Source organism: Carettochelys insculpta, chromosome 1, assembly GCF_033958435.1.
Source record: "Carettochelys insculpta isolate YL-2023 chromosome 1, ASM3395843v1, whole genome shotgun sequence".
NCBI lineage: Eukaryota > Metazoa > Chordata > Testudines > Carettochelyidae > Carettochelys > Carettochelys insculpta.
In genome coordinates this window covers 350,259,252-350,279,837 of record NC_134137.1, presented here as the reverse complement: position 1 = coordinate 350,279,837, position 20,586 = coordinate 350,259,252, and the positions used below count along the sequence as shown (strand labels likewise).

The following is a 20,586-nucleotide window of genomic DNA, read 5'->3' as shown; positions in this document are numbered from 1 at the left end:
AATAGGATTGTCCGTACTGTCTTTGAGTATTATTTTTCCTAAAGTCTCCTTACATTTTTCTCCCAAAGGCTATTGCTGCACTGTATAACTGGGTTTCCTGGTTTTTACAACTCTTTTTCACTGATGCTACATGAAATCAGTTTGAGAGAGCCACATGTTTCAGCTATCTACTAAAAAGGTGTGATACAGAATATAGGAAGTGATGGGAAATCACAATGCAGAACTGTGGAGAATGGAGGGCTGTATTTACAGTGTTTATTATAGCTGTCTTGGCTCTTCGTAATGTTTTCTTTGGCTATGTGTAATATGAGGTGAGAGCTAAAGTATGTAAGGGAAGATTTACACAAATGCAATTTACAAGTAAGAGAAAATTAAGTTTAGAAGACAAGTTACCTCGTGAATCGATGCTTAATCGATGACACTGAATAAATGACAAAATTGATTTAACCTGAATTTTGCAGAGATACCTTTTTGACCAGGAAGCTAATGTATTTTAATTTCCATTAAAAGGTCTATTATCTCTTTTGCATATTGACGAGATTCCTATTTGCTTGTTTGACAGAACCCAAATCAATTTCACAGTGGCTATCGATTTCACAGCATCAAATGGTAAGTAGCAAAAATAGCTTCTTGTAAAATTAAATGCTATGTCTAGTTTCAAAACATTTTTTCTTTAGTATCACATACCTATTTCTATATTTATTCTAAGCAGTATATATTTGCAATTATTGTGTATTATTTGTGTCACTAAATGCCCAGTGCCCCCAGCTGTACCAAAGCTCCATTACTGCACTATACAAACATAGAGTAAGAGTCATTTCTTGACCCAAAGAGCTTACGATCTAAATAGACAGAATAGACAAAACTTGGGGAGAAAGAACACATTAAATAAACAAAGTGAACATTGTGATGGCCTGCAAACATCATGTTCATCATTGACAAGGCAGGAAGGCCAATACGTCAGTCAATGGCCATCTTCTACTATGTAGCAACATTCTGTGGTAAACATATTGATTTTTCCATCCAGAAAGCCTTTAAAGTCAAACCAGTGGTGATAGAGGTGGCTGCTGAGCTCAGCTATGGATATCCTAAGTTGTTAATCTTTGTCTGCCATTTATAATGAAATATCTGATAAAGACAAGCAGAATCAAAAACATCAATTCCTTGCTCTTCAGCCTTTCTCAGCACCCACATTTCATTGCCATTCAGTAAAGATGGTATAACTGAATAAATCTTAAGTTTTCTGGTAAACTTGATGTCCCAGAGTTTCTACAAGGGCCACTCACTGATCCAACACATTATCAGCTACTTCTACACAAGCATCTGCATCTTTCACATTATCCTCGAGCACTGTCTATGATGCTTTCCAAGAGTTGATAGTTATCTGCCCCATCTCCTATCATGCAACTTAATACTAAGCTGATTGTAATCTAGATTTAGGGGCATCTTGAAGGTGATGACCAGAGATTTAATCCTATCTAAATTATTAATCAGACCAATTCGCACAACTTTTTGATTGACCCAGCTCGGCCATCAACTGTAGAGAGTCACCATATTGAGCCGACAAGGCAGTGTCATCACATTAGAGACAGAAGAGGTGTAAGGTAGGTGGTTTAATTGCTTAGATTGGACCAAATTCTGTTGGTGGAATTCTGAGTTCTTCCTCAGGTCTAGGTAATGTAAGCAGAATATTTGAGCTGAATGAAATATGGGACAAATAGTTAAAGAGAATCTTGTCCTTACTGAATTTCAACCAGTTTATTTCGAACCATTTCTCCAGTTTCTCCAAATAATTTTGAATTTTAATCCTGTCTTCCAGAGCACTTGCTGCCCCTTCCTGCTTGATATCATCTGTAAACTCTATAAACGTACTCTCTGCACCATTTTCGAAATCATTGACGAAGACATTGAACAGAATTAGACCCAGAACTTCCATTTAATCACTTGATGATTACTCTCTGGGAATGATTTTCCAACTAGTTGTACACCTACCTTATAGTAGCTCTAAGTTGTATTTCTTTAGTTTGCTTAAGAGAGAGTTGTATAAAACATTATGAAAAGCCTTGCTAAAGTCAAGATGTACTACATTATCACTTGGCCCCATACACAAACCTTGTTACCATGTCAAAGAAAACTATTAGATTAATTTGACACTGTTTGTTCTTGAGAAATCCATGTTGTGTTACTTATTTTAGCTGTATTATCTTCTAGATCAGTGGTTTTCAAAAACTGTAGGTCAGAACCCCAAAATGGGGTTGCCAGGGCTGGTTTAAACTTAGATCTTCAGCTCTGGGTGCCAGGGCTCCAAATTACAGGCCCCTTGCTAGGGCTGAAGCCCTTGGACTTCAGTTTTGCCCCCAGCCCCAGGGTGTTAAGGCAGGGCCAGGATTCATCCCCGCCCCACACCTTTAGTAATTTTTCTCAGTAGGGCATCACAATGAAGTTGAGAAACCCTGGTTCAAGGGGGTTGTTTATAATTGATTGCTTAGTTGTTTACTCCCTTATTTTTCAAGGTATTGAAGTTAAATTGACTAGTCTGTAATTCCCCAGGTTATCCTAATTTTCCTTTTTATAGATGGACACCATATTTTCCATTTCCCGGTCCTCTTGATCGCTCTCATCTTCCATGATTTTTTAAAGATAATTGCTGATGGATCAGATAGCACCTCAATCCACTCATTGAATATTCTACGATGTATTTCTTCAGGCCCTGGTGACTTGAAGACATCTAACTTGTTTAAGTAATTTTTAACTTGTTGCTTCCCTGTTTTAGCCTCTGATCTTCCTTATTTTCAATGACATTCACTATGTTAGACGTCCAGTTGATACTATCCTTTTTCATTAAATTGAAAACATTAGCCCTGTAACAATTCTGACATTTCACATTTTCCTCTTAGTGTTCTGTCGCTACCTCCCCCGCCATCAAGTAATGGCCTACCCTGTCCTTAGTCTTCCAACTGCTTCTAATGTTTTCTTCTTACCCTTATGATTATACCTAGCTTTAGCTTGTTTTGTGCATTGACTTTTCTAATTTTGTCCCAACAAAGGATATTCATCCTTTTGTTATTTGACCAAGTTTCCACTTTTTTGTAGGACTTGCTTTTGAGTTTCAGATCATTGAAGATGTTCCAGTTAAGTCTGCTTTGTCGGTTACCATACTTCCTGTCTTTCTTACACGGTAGAATAGTCTGCTCTTGTGCCATTGAAAATCTCTTACAATAACTGCAAGCTTTCTTAAACTGCTTTTCCCCTTAAACTGTCTTCCCAAGGGATCTGACAAAACAGCTCTCTGCCTTCCCAAAATCATTATCTTTATTGTGCTTTTTTCCCCTCCTACCATTCCTTAGGATCCTAAACTCTGTCATTTTATCATCATATTCATCTAAGCTCCATTCCACTCTGAAACGATCAAAGTTTCCTCCCTATTTGTCAAAATCAAATCTTGAACAGCCTTTCCCCCAGTATTTTTCTCCACCCTCTGAACTAAAAATGTTTCCAATACATTCCAAGAGTTTCTTGAATAAACCATGTGCAGGTGTATTTTCCCAATCGGAAATCTGGGTAATTGAAGTCCCCAGCACCTCCATGGTCAGTGTACAAGTACTCCTGGGGCACTGAGGAGTCATCTCTGTTGGGCTGAAGCAGCTGCAGGTCCTGTTCCCAGATCTATTCCTGATGCCATGCAGATTATCAGGGTTCAGGGTGCCCACCTATGTGGCCACCACGATGGCAAGGTCCCATTAATGGCCATTTTGGACCCATTGGGCCTATCGCCAGGCTCAAGGTCAGGGCTTCGTGGCAGCCTCTGTAGCATCTTTTGCTCAAGGTCCCCCTTTCTCTGCTTTTACTTCACACATGGTTTCAGCCTCCCCACCAGGTCAGGGGCAGTTCCAGTGTCTTCAAAGTCAGCACCACAGGTACACACTGAGGAAGGACAGACAGTTGCATCTACTCAGGAGCCATTGTGACAGTTTGAGGGCCAGGAAGATCTCATGACCAGGGCCTCATCATCCTCGTCACCTGACAAAAATGTGGCATGAGCCTCAGTTACAACTTTGCCTGCCATGAAAGTGTGTGACTAGGATCTCCTGCATAGGTTGGTGAAAAATCTAAGTATACAAGCAGAGGATGTTAAGGAGGCAGCCTCGATGATAGACATTCTTGCTCCCGAGGGCCCTCCAGGTTGGCCACTCATTAAGACCATTAATATAATTTGCCAAGGTCTTGAGACAGATTCTGGCCTCATGCTTCCTCCTGCTAAGTGGGTGGAGAGGAGATATTTCATACCTCAGGTTGGCTATGTACACCTGTTTAAACATCCACAGCCAGGAACTCTTCTGGTAGAGGCAGCAAATGACAGAGAGCGACAGGGCTAACAAGGGTCTGCCACCAAATCCAAACAGGCTAAGAAATTAGACCTGTTTGGTCACAAGATATATTCCACCAGGGGACTACAATTAGTGATGGGAAATCAGCAGGTAGTGATTAGTCACTATGCCTTTAACACCTGTTTATTGGAGGGCATAGCACTCAGGATCAAAATTCCAAATAAATCCATCTCTCTCTGTGTACATTTGCACAGGGAGGACTCATTAGACAGGCCCCCTTCATCAATGAAAGGGAGATATGCGCAGTGGTAGTCCTCCCCAGGTAGTAACAATCTATACTGGACTTCCTTATAAACAAAAGCAGTGGGATTTAAGTGATTGCAAGGAAACAGACAGATAAAAGTGAGTCACGGAATTAAACAAGAGAAAACATATAGCTAGTTCTGTTCCACTAAAAATGTAAGTTACTTGTGAGTTCTTACCCAAACCAGCTGCCTTTATATCAGTTGAAAAGATCCTCTCCTGACTTGGGTCTCCAGTAAACTGTATAGCACTTCTGTTTCTCCTTGGGTGGGTCAGGCAGTTTCCAAGGTAGGCTGAAGACAAAAGAGCTGAAGGAGTCCTATTGCTTAACTTGCTGCTCCCCACCCCCACCTGAGTAGGGATCCTTTGTTTTAATAACATCCTCTTGTGGAAAAGAAAGAATTCCAAAATGAAAGACTAGACCTGGTGGTGTGGTCATATGTCTTTCTACACCAGCCACCTGCAGAACAAATAAAGCTGTTTACAAGCCATCCGGTCAATTACACGGTTATTAGTGTTGGGACAGCAGTGACGGCCCTCGTTAGCACATTTAGAACTATAAAGAAACATACACTCCATATTTCTAACTTCTCGTGCAAGAATGATACATGCACAAAAATATGATGTACAGACTCACAGGTTACAACATTAAAATGATAGTTCACAAGAACATTTTGTCCAAAGCATCTCTTATGCATATTTATATTCATAACCCATTTTCCATAAACTGTGTGGGGAGGGGTCCATCACAACCCCAGCCTCCTCCACGCTTTTACTCTGGTCTACCCAGACTGGACAATAATAGGAGGAGGGGTAGAAATAGTAAGAGGTGCTGATCTTGGTTGTCCTCTGGCAAGGGCTTAAGGACTATCCAGAGGGCCTAAACCCAGCTGTTGACGGTGCACCCAGAGATGGAGTACCAGTCATATGCACTGCTCCTCTTTCCTCTGTGAATAGTTTGTCTCAATTCTATCATGCCTGGGCACCCATTACATCAGATCACTGAGTCCTGAGCACAGTAGAATCAAGATACACTTTTCTTATATATTTGTAGAATGCTTTCTTGTTACCCATTATGTTTCTTGCTAGTTTAATCTTGTATTGTGCCTTGGTCTTTCCAATTTTGTCCCTGCATGGTTGGTTGGGTCATAAAGTCATCCTTAGTAATTTAACCTAGCTTTCGCTTTTTGTTTGACTTTCTGAGTTTCAGGTAATTGAAGATCTGCTGGTTAAGCCAGGGTGGCCTTTTTACCATATTACCCATCTTTCCTATGAACTGATGTAATTTGCTCCTGTACCCTTAATAATGTCTCTCTTAAAAAGACTGCCAAGCTTCCTGAACCCTGTTTTCCCATAAACTAGCTTCCCATGGAATCTTATCTATCATCTCCCTGCGTTTGCTAAACTGTTTTCTTCAAACATATTGTCTTTATTGTGTTTTCCTTCCTACCATTCCTTAGAATAGGAGTAGCAATAATTTTGTTGTGGGGGTACTCCAAGATTTTAGTAAGTCGTCAAGGGTCACACTTTTCTGTGGAAGGAATGTGAGCTCTGTGATGGACCTCAGGATAGGAACTGGGGTGCAGCATAGGATGTGGGGTCTGATAGGGAGTTTGGGAGGAGGAGGAGGTTGTGACCTGGGTAGAATATTATGGAGGAAGGTTGGGGAGTGGATATGGTGCAAAAGAGGATGCTGGCCTGGAAAAAAGGTGTAGGAGGGGATGCAAAGACTGGGAGGGATCTGAGAAGTGGTAAGAGGCAGGCTGTGGTCGGGAGGCGCTTACCTAAGCAGCTCTCTGACAGATTTTCTTGCCTGCCCACTGGCTGTTCCACGTGTGTGTCTCTGAACTGCAAAGGTTTGCCATGAGAGAGCTTTGGACACTTCCCACACCTCCCCCAAAATCTCTCAGCTCCCATTGGCTATCCCCCCTCCACAGCTGCTTTGAGCTGTTCCCTGCCACAGGGGCAGGCTGCAGGGCTGATTAAAAGGCTTGGCAGACCTGATTTTGCCTGCCCATGTCATAGAATCACAAACTTTGTCATTTCATGACCAGTTTAATCCAGATTATCTTTCACTCTGATTCTCAGCTTCTTCCTCCCCATTTGTCAGCATAAAATCCAGAACAGTCTCTTGATTAGTTGCTTTCCCTTCCTTCTGTAGGCAGAAGTTTCTCTCCAATGCATTCAAAAACTTGTTGGATAATTTGCTCCCTTCTGTGTTATCTTTCCAGCAGATATCAAGGTAGTGGAAGTCCCCCTTTACTGTGAAAATTTGTGGTTTTTGATAGTTAGTTTAGAATCTCATCTACCATTTTTTTCTGGGTAGGTGTGATCTATATTAGACACCTACCTTGGAAGCACCCTTACTTTTTATCCCTTTTATCCTTAGTCTGCCACCTAGTTTATGTCAACTTCAATGCAAATGTATATGTCTTTAATATACATAACATCGGACCCTCTCACTTTTTTCCTTGCCTGTTATTCCTGAATGAGTTGTACCCTTCTACACCAATATTCGTGTCTCATAAATTAAACCACCAAATTTTGTGGGTCCTGGTTATGACCTAACTTAGTATTCTCTGGTTTTTCTATTTCTTCCGCACACTTCTTGTGTTAGTCCATCTACGTCTAAGATGTTTATTAGACTTCCCATCTACATTCTCCCTTGTCTCACATTTGTCCCTACTATGATTTTCTGCTCAGATTCTGACACTTCTCCAGGTCTCCATACTTCAGTTTAGTTGTGAGCTTTTGTCTTCTACTCTACAAGTTTGCTGAATACACTGAATCAGAATTAAAGCCAGCTACATAGAAAGTGGTATACGTGGCTTATTAAATTCAGACAGCTTCGCAGAAATTCAAGCTAAAGATCTGCTTTGTACAGATGGACATCATTAGTCTCTGACAGGTTCATGTTATAGTTGCTTGTGTCTTCCGCCAGCTGAGTCTCTGAGGGGCTTCTCTGAGCACTTTATTTCTTATGAGCACAGATGGCTGTGAGAAAAGAGGGCAGCCACAGGGAATTTGGAGCCTGTAAGAAACTATATGGCTGTAACCAGGGACACTTTGAGTATTGAGCTGCTGATACCTATGTATTGCCTCTACAGGCTTAGGCTGAGTTTCCAAAGGGGAACCCTGTGAGGCTGGACTTGGCGGGCAGGACCATTGATTGGCTGGTACTAGTACTTAAACCAGGAATCCATTAAAAGTAGCTATCTGAACAACACACAGACTGCCTGCTTTTGTGTCTGCTTTGGATTCAGCTTGCAATGGATGCTAGGCTCGGTTTTCCATCCATGGTTTATCCATGACTTTTCAGTTGCTGACTGTAAGCTGGCATCTGACAACCCTGATTTCCTGGTATCTGACTCCGCGTGCCTCCTGCTCTTACTGCTACACCTGACCACCCATCCCAGTTGTGACAGTGACCCTGGAAAGTGCACAGTGTCCCCAGAACATTTCTGATGTGAGAAGAGAGGTGTAACTAAACTGAGCATCAGCTACCTTGTTTCCCTTCCTTATTCATAAGCGTGCATGATTAATTGTACAAATATTAGCAATAAAAATAGTAGATTGATGCTTCATTAGACTGAGGATACATTCTGAATAACATGTTTTGTTTAATTTGTTTTTATTAGTGTAGACTTGAAGTTTGCAGGTGGTGTGACTAGAAAGCTGTTATGTAATGTCTGAAAAGTAATAAAGTACCTGAATAGTCTATTTGAACTAGGGCTATGTAAAAGGTTTGCATAAAACACAAACCCATTGAAAAACAGGATGGACTTGGGATTTTGTTGTCTTTGGACAGCTCAGTTATTCATACCTTTGGTTACTTACTTTTAAAATATTATTTAGACTTTTTATATTTATATATACACATTTGAATTGTGACTGTACAGAGCAGTTCCCACCCTATTGTGTCCAGAATGTGCACTTAGTCCCTTAATCTGACACTTTACGTTGTTGCTTGCTCTTTCTCAGTTTAGTGTGGAGGTCGTTGCCACTGATCTTGGGGACCCAAGGGTGAAGAGTAGGTACTGCCTCACAGATTCTTTGTGAAGCTGACTGACACAGACTACATCTCTTCATCCATCTGGGCCATAGGATGGTACCTACATTCACTTCAAAAATAGATGATTTGAACTTGTAAACACTTCCAGTACTGCCCATTGCCTATTAAAGCCAACTACAGAAACCCCACAAAATATATAATACAATTGGTAGATAGTCATATATCTGAAAATTGGATAATAAATCCTGCCTTCAAGCATTTTCCTTTTCTAAGTCCCTATCCCCTAGTTATGAATGAAGCATAAATCAGTAGTTTAAGGTAATGTATACTTGAGGAATGATGTAATTATCTAAGATACAAGAAGTATAAACCCAGAAAGGTCAGGGTTAAGATTAAATTTAAAAGAAATCCAAACATGTATAAGTTTGAAAATGTATAAATCTGACACCCAAAAACATTAACTTTGCCCAATGCCTACCAGTAATGCCATGCAAAAGATGTGTATTTATGATATAGGCATTTGATTTCAAATGTAAAGTCCCAGATTATATGAAACTGAATCTTAAAGATGTATTGGTTTTTTCTTCTTAACATAACTGCAGTTGTTTTGTAAATTTCATTAAAAAGTATAATGTATTTCAGCATTTCTAAAAATAAAAATTACCAGTCTACTCACAACTAACTTACTCAAGCTTGTGATGAAGAAAAAGCTAGTTTTTAAAATGTTACTCATGCTGTTAGTAAACTAAGCTTTTCTATTCTGTTAGCCAGGAACATATGTAAGAAATAAATCTTTCTCATATTAGTTCCTGTTTTTTCCATCCATATTTTTAGGCTCTCTTGTCTCCTTTTGATCTTCTTAATTATTGTCTAGCATAGCAGAAGATATTCTTAGTTTTTCACTTTGTGTAGCACACCATAAATTAAAAATTCAGTCATGAGTAGCGCAAGGGAGTCCATCATTGTGCCGCCCTGTGCATTACATATCTGTCAGCAGAAACATTTGAGAAGACCCAGTGCTCCTCTCATTCTCATCACTTGAATCGGAGTAGAAGAGTTATCGCTGCTTATATGACTATAAATCACAACCACCTTAGCATTACAAAAGCAGTGCAAGACTATGGCAGTGAGTTTAAGAAATTTCAGGAATTGTCTTTTCTGAGCAGAAAGAAAACTTTTATGTACTGACTACAACTCTTAAATATAGATTATTACCCCAGGTTTTTATAACTTGGCTGTTAGTCATTAGGTTTTGGAGCGTACTTAATCAAACATGGTCCTGTTTTGCACTTTTATAAAACAGTGATTTCTAGTTCTTGCTCCTGAACAAAAATCTTGAGTTTACTAAGGTTACAGGTCCCCTTCATTACCTCTCCATAGAAATAATGATTTATTTTTCCACTCACAGAATAGCTCTCCATAAATAACCCCCCAGATAGTTTTCAGATCAGGAAAATGTTTAAATAAACAAGGTTTATTTGGGATACTGAGAGACTCTCGTCGCAAACAATATATATGGCATGAAAACATGTCTTTATATTAGTAAAACTAATTTACACTCATCTGTGTTAAGAGGTTGTAAGAGAAATCCAACAATCACATGCTTACATCTTTTAGCTTGGTGTCGGTCATCATGGTCTGTCAAAACCTGAGCATCACTGCAAAGCTGCAGGTTCAGTCTCAGTTTGAATCCCACTCTTGTATTGAGTTCTAGTGACCTTTCTATTTTGTCTGTGAGACTCCTTTTCATAAATCCATTTGTTCTCCAAGTCTTTGCTGTATTATCGTATTGATTAAGATTCTTAGGTTTTATTCACTTTAGGTACTGTAATGTTTAGACCCAGTCATATATTTACTCATAAGCAAATTTCCACCTTTTTTAATAAACATACTTATTTTGATTTTCCTATTTGAATATTCAATTATATGTTCCAGTTTTATTCAAATCTTCACCTTCATGTTTGTGAAATAATGAATTGTTTAGACTTATGTGAGAATATTTGCATGAATCTCTTCCAGACAAAAAGCAGTTCTTCAAGTGTCCACGTTAGGTGTCGGGCTCGCCCTGGCGCCGCAGGTCGGATCTTTCCAGCAGTTTGTGCCGGACCGCACATGCGCCGGCGCGCGCTGCTCCCTTGCGCGCTGCCGGCCACGTGCGCAATCCGGTCCCCACCAGTTCCTCTTTAACCACCATCAGCTGCAGACGGAATCTGCTCAGGCTACGGCCAGAGTCAGCGTATTTAACGTTCTTAAAGTGTTTTAGAGTTTCTTTTTCAGTCTTTTAGATTAAGTTAGCTTGTTACTGTTTTCCAAAAAAAAAAAAAAAAAAAAAAAAAAAGGAAGGAGTAAAGCTTCCAGTCTTAGTAACAAGTGGAGCACCAGAGGCCTCCTGCCGCAGCAGGCTGAGTCAGAGAGGGGAACAGGCACAGAGAAGGTGCTAAGTACCCTATTAACATCTCAAAGACTCACCATAATGTCCTCTTCAGGATTCAAAAAGTGTGAGTCATGTCGCGAAGCGATGCCGGCCTCCGACGGGCACAGTCAGTGTATAAGGTGCCTTGGGGAATCTCATGTCACCCAGAAATGTTCCTTCTGCGCTAAGCTCACAGCTAGAGCAAGAAAGGACAGGGAGATGCGGCTCAAAATGCTGCTCTTCGACAAGGCCCTCCAGCCAGACGTGCCGGAGCGGCCGCAGCAGGAGGGACCCACAGGGGCCCATAAAAGGAAAGCTGCCTCCCTCACCCCGTCAGCGCAAAAACGGAGGAAGCTCTCACCAACCCAATCCCTGCCGGCAGCCACAGTGAGCGGGACGGGTGGAGCGCATAGCCCCCAGCCGCAGTTACAGCTGACTGGTGGCGGCGCGGAGACGTACGTGGCAGAGGCTGAGCCTCCGATAATCAAACAGCCGCCCCGCACTGCTGGCAGGGCGGCGGTCAGGCAAATGCCGAAACCGGCGGCACTGCAGGCGGCGGCACCGATGCCCAGGGAACCGGCGGTGCAGAGCGCGCAGGCACGCGGCCTGCAGGCACCAGGGGAGACCACCTGTGCGGCACCTCAGTGGAGCATGCCAAGCGCGGCGCAGACAACGGGGCCGACATCCCCAATGCGAAAGGGGGCGGAGCCAGCCCCGCACGGGAGGGGAAAGGCAGCACAGAAAACCCGGCACCGCAGCCCTTCTCCAGACAGGGCTGCAGGGCTGCTTGCTCTGAGCCCTCCACTCATTCTGCGGACCCCAACAAGAAGGCGCAGGGGTCACCCCCAGCCTATCCTGAGCCCCCATCCCCGTTCCTACATCCAGCCTCACCATGGCTTGGACCACCTTCGCCCTTTTTGGGCTTTGAATCTTTGGAGTACTACCAAAAGTCAGTCTCTCCAGTATCTCAATTGTCCAGACGATCTCGCTCCCCCAGGTGCAGGGGGTATGCGCCTCGAGAGTGGTCCAGGTCCCCATCTCAGGAGCAGTGCCCGTGTTGCCATGGTCGCCCATATCACGCGGGGCATAGACACCATAGGCATACTCCCAGGGACAGATCCCCCCAGACGGTTCAATATCCCCGAGGGCAATCGTGGACGGGGACGGAAACGCAGATATCTCAGGGGGAAGTTGATTCTGGAACCCTGAGATTTGCCCTCGCAAGTATCTAGCGAGAGGATGCATCACCGTCAACAGGACCCAGAGGGGTCCAGAGAGGCTTACCCTTGCGGTTCCTCGCTATCTTCCCCTGACGAGGCCACGGCCCCAGGGGACGTCCATCCTCCGGATGATCTCAAACAGTTCCAAGAACTGTTAAAAAGGGTGGCCTTCACACAAGGCATCCAAACAGCAGAGGTGCAGGAGAAACACCATAAGCTCCTTAAAAACCTGAGACCTCCAGCCTCTTCCAAAATAGCTGTTCCGCTTGATGAAGCAATCATGGAGTCCGCCACCACAATATGGCAGACCCCTGCGTCCACTCTGCCTATAAACAAGAGAACGGATAAGAAGTACTTCATCCCAGCGAAGGGCGTGGAGTTCCTATTCAGCCACCCGCAACCAAATTCTCTGGTGGTGGAATCGTCTCAACAGAGGTCGAAAACTTCTCAGTACAAGACAGGGGGAACGGACAAAGATGCCAAGAAACTAGAGTTGTTCGGCAGAAAGGTCTACTCCTCCTCTACGCTGCTGTTGAGAATGGCGAATTACGCAGCACATCTAGCGAACCATAATTTTGACAACTACTCCAGGCTGACTTTTCCCTCAAGGACTCGCTTCCAGAGGACAAGAAGCCGGTGCTCAAGGCCATCGTGCAGGAAGGCTACGCAGCCTCGAGGACAGGAGTTCAGATCGCCCTAGACGTAGCGGACACGGCAGCACACTCAACAGCTACGGCAGTGGTCATGCGCGGGAAGTCCTGGCTCCAAATATCGGGTATCCCGAGGGATTTGCAGACGAAGATCGTTGATCTCCCCTTTGACACGCAGAAGCTGTTTCCTGAATCAACCGACTCGGTCCTTCATTCCAGTAAAGATTCAAGAGCTACTGTTAGGACCTTGGGGATTTACACCCCTCCATACAGGAAGAAAAAGTATTACCCTTAGCAAAGACGGTACCAGTATCAACCACAGCGTCCCCAGTACCACAGGGGTTACGAGCAAGGGCGACATCAACAGCACCAGCAATACAGAACTCCCAGGCGACGTTCCCAACAGAGCCGTGCGTCCTCGGGGCAGGGCCAAAGGCCACAAGTTTGACACACACAGATCCAGGGCTGCACCATCACTACCATCGCGCAATGTCATCCGAAGCTATTATTCCACCATCGCCTCCGACCATTCTACAACCAGTGGCAAAGGATCACCACAGACAAATGGGTACTGGAGATCATAGCCACAGGGTACGCGATCCCCTTCCAGTCGCTCCCACCGCCACGACCTCCACCCAGGCCCCACCTAAAGGATGCCTTCCATGAAGCGAGACTCAAGCAGGAGGTAGACCATCTCATGCTCATAGGGGCAGTGGAAAGAGTGCCGGAGCAACTTCCAGGGAAAGGGTTCTACTCCAGATATTTCCTCACGAAAAAAAAAAAAAAGACAGGAGGCTGGAGGCGCATCCTAGATCTGCGGGGCCTCAACCGGTACCTGCGTAAGCAACGCTTTCGGATGATTACAGTCACCTCTATACTTACGGCACTGGACGATGGAGATTGGTTTGCAGCCCTCAACTTACAGGACGCGTATTTCCACATAACTATCCACCCGGCTCACGGACGCTTTCTCCGGTTTATGGTAGGCAAAGAACATTTTCAATACAAGGTTCTGCCGTTCGGCCTCTCCTCGGCCCCCAGATTCTTCACCAAGACCTTGGCAGTGGTGTCAGCCTACCTGCACAGACAGGGGGTGTTCACATTCCCATATCTGGACAACTGCCTACTGAAAGGGGCCTCAAAGGAGGAGGTACTTCACATGATACGCGTCACAGCAGGCACATTCTCTTCGCTGGGCCTGGTCATCAATCTGGCAAAATCAAAGATAGACCCCACACAGGACATAGAGTTCATAGGGGCACGTATAAATTCTATCACAGCAAGGGTTTATCTACCAAAGACACGCTTTCGAGCCATCGGTTCCCTCGTGCAGGTCATCACCTTCAGCCCTACGGTGCCGGTTCTGACGTGCTTACAGCTGCTGGGCCACATGGCAGCAGCGACGTTTGTAGTACAAAACGCCAGGTTACACATGCGCAGCATGCAGCACTGGCTGGCGAGCGTCTACAGACCGGCAGCACATACCGTTCACAGGGTGCTGTCGCCTACGACAGAGGTGCGCAGATCCCTGCAATGGTGGGTGAACCCCAAGAACATGCTAACAGGGGTGCCCTTTCACCAACCACAAATACCGGTTTTCCTCACCACAGACGCCTCCCATCTAGGGTGGGGAGCACACATGGGCGAAGAGGTGATGCAAGGACTGTGGTCCTCCACGGAACAGTCACTGCACATAAATATACTGGAGCTCAGAGGAGTGTTCAACCCCTGCAGACACTTTCGAGACCATATACAAGGCAAAGTAGTCGGGATCAGTACAGACAATACCTCCACCATGTTTTATATAAATCGGCAAGGAGGAGCTCAGTCCCGTGCCTTATGTGCGGAAGCAGTCCGATTGTGGAACTGGTGCATCGCCAACAATATAACCTTGAAAGCCTCGTACTTACCAGGTGCTCACAATGTGAAAGCAGACCAGCTGAGCAGGCGCTTCACACTCACGCACGAGTGGCAGATCCGTCCCAATCTGCTACGACTGATCTTTCACGCATGGGGATTTCCCCAGATAGACCTGTTTGCCACTCAACACAACAAGAAGTGCCCACGATACTGCTCCAGGGCAGGACTGGGACGGGGGTCCCTGGGGGACGCACTCGCGATCTCGTGAAGGGGCCCCCTGCTTTACGCATTTCCTCCCACAGTGCTTATCCACAAAGTATTGCAGAAAGCCAAGAGAGAGGGAGCCCGAATGATCCTAGTAGTCCCAACGTGGGATCAACAGCAATGGTTCCCCTTACTCCTGCGCATGTCAGACCGTCCACCGATGCCCCTCCCGGTGGCGCCGGATCTGCTCATGCAAGCTCAGGGGTCCATAGTGCATCCACAGCCCCGAGGTCTATGACTACAAGCATGGTTTATCCATGGCTCAGCTCCCTAGAGAGCACATGTACGGAGGAAGTGCAACAAGTCCTAGAAAGTAGCAGGAGGACTTCCACCAGGAAGACCTACAAGCAGAAATGGACTCGCTTCACTGCATGGTGTTCTACCAAACAGTTAGCCCCACCTTGCTGTGCCTATACCTGTAATATTAGTGTATTTACTGGACCTCAAGAGAGGAGGACTTTCCCTATCCTCGTTAAAGGTCCACCTTGCCGCTATTTCGTCTTTCAGACATGAAGAGGAAGGGCACACGGTGTTTGCCCATCCCATGGTTACCAGGTTCCTCAAAGGGCTGGTAAATCTATACCCCCCTCGGAAACCGCTTCCACCTTCGTGGAGCTTGGACCTGGTGCTTAGTGCGCTAACGGGACCACCGTTTGAACCTTTAGCCACGGTTTCCCTCCGTCTCCTTATGATAAAGACGACCTTTCTTTTCGCAATCACGTCAGCTCGCAGGGTGAGCAAGCTTGCAGCAGTTATGGAACACCACCCTGTACAGTATTTTCCAAGGAGGCGGTAACCTTACGGCTGCATACAGCCTTTGTTCCCAAAGTTTCTTCAGAGTTTCTTATTAACGAACCTATAGTTTTACCCTCGTTTTATCCAAAGCCTCATAACTCTTAACAAAGAGGCGTGCCTACACCTCCTGGACGTGAGGAGGGCGCTGGCTTTCTATATAGACAGGACTAAGTCCTTCCGGAAAATGGATAGACTCCTAGTCTCTCTCGCTCCCAAATCAAAAGGAGAAGGTCTCTCTTCACAGAGAATCTCGAAGCACATCGTATCCTGCATAAAAATGTGCTACGAACTCAAAAAGACTCCTTTACTGGCCCCGCCCAGGGCTCACTCCACTAGGGTGGTGGTGGCATCAACAGCCTTTTTCAAGGGCGTTGCGCTAAAAGACATTTGCGGAGTGGCGACATGGTCATCCTATGACACCTTCGCCAAACATTACGCCCTTCACAGGGTATTCCAAGAGGATACCCGTCTCTCGACAGCGGTTCTCTCAGGGACAAGCTGCACATAATCCGATTACCCACCTCCTATCTTGGGTTACTGCTGGGTAGTCACCTAACGTGGATCACCCACGGGGACACTCGTAGAAGAAAGAGAAGTTACTCACCGTAGTAACGGTGGTTCTTTGAGATGTGTCCCCGTGGGTGCTCCACCACCCACCCATCCTCCCCGCTTCGGATCTCTGTTTAGTGTTTTGCAGGAGCATCCGAGGCGGTTGGTCAAGGAACTGGAGGGGACCGGATCGCGCACGTGGCCAGGAGCACGCAAGGGAGTGGCACGCACCGGCGCATGCGCAGTCCGGCAGAAACTGCTGGAAAGATCCGACCTGCGGCGCCGGGGTGAGCCCGACACCTAACGTGGAGCGCCCATGGGGACACATCTCGAAGAACCACCGTTACTACGGTGAGTAACTTCTCTTTCTATGACCATCGTGTTGTTTAAAAGCCTAGTCTAGTAGATTGCATATCTTGGATTTTTTCTGAAAACAGACACCTTCCACAGCTTTAATGCTGAGTTGTGTTCCCAAGTGAATCCATTGTGAGATACATCTGATCTTTGTTTTAACAGGTAACCCTGCACAGCCCACCTCACTCCACTATATGAATCCATACCAACTGAATGCTTATGGCATGGCACTGAAGGCAGTAGGTGAAATCATTCAAGATTATGATACTGACAAAATGTTTCCAGCTTTAGGTTTTGGGGCTAAGCTGCCCCCAGATGGAAGAGTATCACATGAATTTGCTTTGGTAAGAATATACATAGAATTCTGTTTTTAATAACTTTTCTTGGATGTTCATCAGATTGTTTTGTGGTTGTGTGTATGCTCAAATTCCTTTCAGTATAGAAAAATCTTTGAGAATACAGTAATGAATTGTGGCCTCTCTTTCTAGAGTACTTTAATGTATTTTTATCACAACAAGCAATGAAACAGTAAAAAATATTCTACCAGTTGAGTCATCCAGCTTTCAAAAGCACATAACTTTTGTGTTCAGGGGAGCAATTTCAGCAATCTTCATTGGGACTAGCTCATAGACAGAAAACCAGCTGATCAGGAAGGTCCCTTTAAACCCAGAAAGAGGAAGGAAAGGTAATATTTGTAGGCTTCAGCTGCAATAGCATGATAAAGAGTTGTGGCTGAGGATATGACAGATTTGTGGACTCCAGGAGAATCCCACATTCTTCATCTTTCCTACTTTTGGGTCACTAATTGTGTCCCAATTTATATCTATATAAAAAATTCAAACTGAATGATTGAACAGATAATTAAATATTCTACAACCACTAACAAGGTGGCATTTGCTGCTCATCTTACTGGGTTCTTCAGTAATCTCTCTGGAGTCCATGAAGATTAATGATGAATCTCAGAAGCTGCAAGAGAGAAGAGGGCACACTTGTGAATTTGCCAGAGTGCTATATAGACTTTAAAGATGAAATCTAGCAATTTAGTAGATGATATTGCTAATGCTTGAGTGAAATTTAATAATGAGTCCCGAGAGTACTAGCTGATTTTAATAGTATGTTCTGAGGTCATTTCTTATTTTAGACAGTGGCTTTCAAATCAGGACATTTAGGAGCTGGGAGTATGATTCCCATGTCATGTAGGTGTACACTAATTTTCACTGAGCCAACACATTAAGAATAATTCAGATTGAACCTCTGTAATCCGGAACTCTCTTGTCCAGCAAAGTCCACAATCCAGCATGATTTTAGTTAGCCGTATGACCACTTATCACAGGTGTGGCCAAGCTTCCCGAGGTCCCATACATTTTTTCAACAGCCACCAGTCTTAGCTCTGTGTCCTATGCTGTAATTTACCCCTTAATGTCTTCTGAGAGCCCAGTAACCAGTGGAAGAGTTGGTAATGTGCTAGAAAATACTGACCTCCCATCATCCAGCAAATTGTCTCATCCAGTGGCAGTCTGGTACTGAGGGTGCAGGACAAGAGAGGTTCAACCTGTAGCATAATATGGACAACTAGAGATGCCACACAAGTGCTGTGCCTCCGGGACTGTGCCAGGCTACCGTTGCCAGAGCAGCAGGGGCCATGCGGCTCCTAGGTGGAACCACAGGAGCCATGCCAGGACCAGAGAAGGTGTACAGCTCACAGCTGGTGTCGTGCATGCACAAAGCAGGGAGAGGGGGGCTCCATGTATCTTTTATTTCACATTCTTCAAAGCTCACAGGAAAATAAGAAATATTCAAGTACCAAGACAAACTATCCTCATATAGAAAGAGGGTGTATCTGATAAGGCAGACAAAGTACAGTTTTTAGGTATGAGTGAAAACTTGTGCTTTGGACTTCTTTGGAGTATGAATAGTTTGGCCCATGTAACCTTCATCATCTTTGGTTCAGACAGCAAGTTATTTCTAGCTTGCATAAAACCTACACTTTTCATACTCCTCTGTGACTCGATTAGCTCAGAACGTTATTGATTTGTCTGCATAGGAAAGCATTCTCTTTTTCTATATCCCTGTTTAATCTTCTGTGTGGATTTTTTTAGCCATGCAAAGAGGGCTCTATTCTTATATACATTTGTAAAATGGTGTGTATAATAATCCATTATAAGAGTGGTTAAAAGCTGTTTAAACATTCCAGATCAAGTCCTTGAAATTCAGATTCAAACTTTACTTATCTTGGTTCCAGAGGCAAGATGAAGTGTTGATTGCTGGTTTCCTATTATTTGTTCTTAGACTGAGATAGACATTGTTTGGGGAGTAAACAAAGATAAATACTGTAACCTTTGCTGTCCTTGATAGAACAGATTTAAAGCCAGATGACATTATAGTTGTTGTTCTCAATACATTTAGGGGCATATATGAAATCTGTACATCTTACAGGCTCGCTGTGTTCCCTCTAGTTTGATCTAATGGCAAAGCCTCCCCACCCCATTGTCTCCCATCAGAACTGTACAAGAAGAGATCTTTGTGCTGTTGATTATATGTGCTGTAGAGGGTGGTGCCAGAACAGTACTGAAGGAAGAGCTTTTGTTTCTGGTATTCCCTTGTTCTGGTGCACTCTGAAAATGAAGTAAATACTTTGGGAAGATAAAATTACTTGTGATTGTTCTGGAAAATATTACCACTACTCTGAACCAGAAGGGCTAGTTTGTGACCTTAGACTTCAAGGTGCTTATGCACATGTGTTAAGACATGGTATATCCCTCAGTGTATTTTCAATCACTCTGGCCACATCTACACTACCCCTCCCTTTTGGAAGGGATATGTAAATGCCATGGGTTGAAAATGCTAATGATGTCCTGATATGACTATTCAGCACCTCATTTGCATAATGGCAGCCACACAGAGCATTGAAAGTGCTGCTTTCAAATTGAAAACTAGCCATGTAGATGGGGTTCCTTTGAAAGGAAACCCTGATTTCGAAAGCACCCTTCTTCCCAAACATGGCTACTTTTCAATTTGAAAGCAGCACTTTCAATGCTCCAGGTGGTAGTCATCGTGCAAATGAGTCACTGAATATTCATATCAGCACCTCATTAGCATTTCTGACATTCCTCAACCCATCATTTATATACCCCTTCCAAAAGGGAGGGGTAGTGTAGATGCAGCTTCTCAGTACAAGGTGTACTGCCCTTTAAGTATACAGTGATCCCCAGAATAATGGCTACCTAAATAAAGTTACAACTAATATATGTATTATCAATTGAAATGTGTACTGTCCAACACTGTGAGCAACTGGAAAATTAGAGCTGCTTCAGAACAAGATGGAGAAATACTGATGTAATATACTTGAACTGGTGGAGATGCATTGGATGGCATCGGGAGATGTGCAGTTACAAAGTCATTTGGTCAGGGTACAAAACAAAGCATGAGGCAGGAATCAGATTCCTTCTTAGCAAAAGAGCTACAGGTGCATTGCTGGGATACAAACCTGTGAGTGCAAGAATGATGGTAGCGAGAGTCGAAGCAAAGCAGTTCAACATCTTGGGCATTCGGTGTATGCACCCAAGTCGGACTGCATGGAGGAAGAGACTGCAGTATTCTATAAAGACTCGACAAAGACGCTGAAGAAGATTTGGAAAAAAGATGATGTGCTGAACATCAGAGGAGATGGAATGTGAAGGTCAAAATAGATAACGAAGGTTGGGAGAGAGTCATGAGAAGCTTGGATATGGAGAAAGAAACGAATGAGGAGAGAAACTACTAGAGTTTGCTATGGAGCACAAGATGGTGATCTGCAGCACAGGATTCCAACAAGAGGACTGTAGAAAGTGGACATGGC

At 44.2% G+C, this 20,586-nt stretch overlaps 1 protein-coding gene across 2 annotated transcripts in view; it reads left to right on the top strand.

The window, feature by feature from the left end:
* Positions 1 to 20,586, top strand: part of CPNE8 (copine 8) — a 201,278-nt gene that overhangs the window by 145,240 nt on the left and 35,452 nt on the right. The window contains exons 14-15 of one of the 2 annotated variants that reach the window (XM_075016147.1): positions 563 to 609; positions 16,911 to 17,092. The exons of the other annotated variant lie outside the window; for it this stretch is intronic. Of the exons in view, the coding sequence (XP_074872248.1) occupies positions 563 to 609; positions 16,911 to 17,092 (229 nt within the window). The remainder of the gene's footprint in view (positions 1 to 562; positions 610 to 16,910; positions 17,093 to 20,586) is intronic. 2 annotated transcript variants of the gene reach the window in all.